At 32.1% G+C, this 2945-nt stretch overlaps 1 protein-coding gene across 1 annotated transcript in view; it reads left to right on the top strand.

Annotated features, from left to right (window-relative positions):
* Positions 1-2945, top strand: part of LOC106467967 (integrator complex subunit 7-like) — an 18857-nt gene that overhangs the window by 10659 nt on the left and 5253 nt on the right. Inside the window, exons 9-10 of the mRNA XM_013928357.2 lie at positions 1467-1608; positions 2441-2539. Coding sequence (XP_013783811.2) covers positions 1467-1608; positions 2441-2539 — 241 coding nt within the window. The remainder of the gene's footprint in view (positions 1-1466; positions 1609-2440; positions 2540-2945) is intronic.

Raw genomic sequence — 2945 nt, 5'->3', positions numbered from 1 at the left:
TAAATAATATATAGTTAGTTAGTTGTGTGTATTAGTATATATATATATATATATATATATATATATATATATATACACACATACACAAAGTATTACTAATAATTATTAAGAGTTAATAAATGAGCAGAAAATGCAAATATTATGGGATTGTTCCTCCTCTATCATATAAAAATGAATCACATCTAGAGTGTAGTCATTCATTGGTCGTTTATAGTGTGATTTTCTGTTATTTAACCAGTCGGGTAGAACCACACCAGCATAATGTCTGTAAAGGTACAAGCACTCATACTATTCCCAACAGTAATGTGGTCAATGCACTCGGGAATCCCACATTACATGTAGAAATCAAATTTTTGTCTGGTGAAGGTTGCTCCATGCAACAAAATGAGACAAAATTTCATGTTTCAGTAAAAGATATATAAAAATTGAAGAGGTACATGAAACTAGTTTTGTTGATAATAGAAGCAGTCAAGGTAGAAAGCTCAAACTTTTCAAAATTGATATTAAGTAACTCTTAATATGTTTTTTATGTCAGACATGACAATCCAGTAGAGATCTTACCAATAACCTATCTGTAAGAATAGATGTGAATGTTACCCCCAGAAAAGTAAGATGCACATTACTATGAAATGGCTTCAGTAAATGTGTAACTGCTCAAAGAAAAAAAAAACTACTTAGAAAAAATAACTAAACCAATAAGCTTATATTGAGCAAAACAGGAGTAAGTTGCTCTTTACAGATGAATCCAAATTCAATAATAGTTTGTGCATGGGCAGAGAGGAGAACAGTGTCACAGTCATCATTCAACTTCTACAGTGAAACATGCTAGGTGACTATAAGTAGGTTGCATCTCAGCCAGTAGTGTTGGAGATATGCATAAAATTGATGGCACCCTAACAGTTTACAGGTACAGTCTGATTCCTATCTATTATGTCATTCCTTAAGGAATAAGACCTGTTAGCCATGAATTTATCTTTCAGCAAATATGGTGAAATGGAACCTGGAAGGTGGAAAAAGCTAATAGAACACTTACATCTTTGGTTTTTTCCTTCACAAATTCCCAATACAAATATTAAGTTTCTATGGACTTATCTGGAAAATGAGAAGAGCAACTGGCAACCAAACAACTTCACTGAAATGTGGTAATACAAAGTATTTGGAATAGTATTTCAGAATCATAAGTTGATAAACTTACGGTGGCATAAAACAAGATGTTCTGCTCTGTTTACAGCAGATACAAAATACAATCATCATACAACTTATTCACTTTTGTATTTTCTGTAATAATGCATTTTATTAATAATAAATTGACCATTTAATTTTAATTACTTATTTTATGCGATTCATATATGTGTATTATTTGTACCTTTCCATAATTACTTCCAGTACTGTATTTGTTATTGAAAAATAAGGCAAGATAAACAAAACTGTTCTTTATACTGTGTATAAGTGTTTTTCTTCATCAGGGCAAACGATGTAAAGATGCTTCACATGGACCAGTCACAGAAAAGTTTAGAAAACTATAGGGTAAAGGAAGCTTATCGACGGATTGTTAGTGTTATCAGAACCCTAGGGGAAGACTCGGAGGTCAGAACTATAGGTGGGAAGGTACGTGTTTTTATGTTTCTTGATTTGATTATGTGACAATATATATTATATTACAATAATATTGTTAGAAATATAATATTCTTTGTAAATGGTATATCCTGAGTGAAAAAGAAAGAAAAAAAAAAAGAGATTTTATTCCCTGTAGGCCAACTGTAATTGATGATAACAAACAAACATACACAAAAGTTGTTGAGAATGCAGGCCAATCTTATGTTGTCTCTTGACATTTTCCTCATGAAATATGATGCACATCCTCCATTGTTTTGTGACCTTCATAATACAAGTTGAGTAAAAAGCAGTTGTGATGTGATGCTACAAATCCAATTGCCTACAACTGGTTTAAACTCGTTACTTGTTTGGAAGTGTTACCCATGAGGACTAATGGAAGTCAGAAAGTGCTTGATGATGATGACGACCACATGGGAAATGAAAAAAGCTGTCTATTTGTCATTTTGACCTTCTCAGTTGCAGTTGTCACACATTACACATGAGCATGTTGCAGAAGAACGTCTAACAAAGGGCAGATGTTGGCTTGTTGACACAATCAGTTGGTTGCAAAACCCACTTCTCTATGTAGATTCTCTGTACTACTTTTTTATCATAAAAACTGTGAAGATTGGGTATGTGTACACATGAATGATGGCTTCAATCAATACAATGTTTGTACTGGTGTAACCTAAATACATTAGTAATATTTGTAAGAAATACAACTATTCATACTGTATAGAAATATTTTTTTAATATTAAACTTTACAACTATTTAACATTATTAGATTATTTATAATACCTTTATTTATTTTTAAGCCAATCATGCAAAACTTTACTCTTTCAGGAAATAGATGGTCTAAAGAAAATCAGTGAAGAACTTATTAGAGTCCCACTTTCTGTACCAAGGTATTTTTTCCAGACTCTACAGTCTACTGTGATTAAGGTGAATACATGATATTTTGATATATATTTAGTGAGTAAAAAATAAATATACTTAATAGACAAAGTAATGGTTAAAATTGCTGTAAAATGCTCAGTGTTTCACCAAATGACTTTCATCAGGATCTAAGTATTGTTAATCAAGTAATGTACGTTCTTTACATTAGGAAACATTTATATAATAAATTATTAGATAAACTGTATGATTACTATATGAAATTTCTTGAGAAGTCTATTATATATTACTCTGAACAACCAATGCTTTGCCTCTTATTGTAGGGGCCTGGCATGGCCAGGTGGTTAGGACACTCAACTCGCAATCTGCTAGTTGCATTTTGATCCCTGTCCCACCAACATGCTCACCCTTTCAGCTGTGGAGCATTAGAATGTCATGCTCAATCCTACTATTC

The sequence above is a fragment of the Limulus polyphemus genome, unplaced genomic scaffold (assembly GCF_000517525.1).
Source record: "Limulus polyphemus unplaced genomic scaffold, Limulus_polyphemus-2.1.2 Scaffold2814, whole genome shotgun sequence".
Taxonomy (NCBI): Eukaryota; Metazoa; Arthropoda; class Merostomata; order Xiphosura; family Limulidae; genus Limulus; species Limulus polyphemus.
This window is presented reverse-complemented; position numbering and strand designations above follow the sequence as displayed.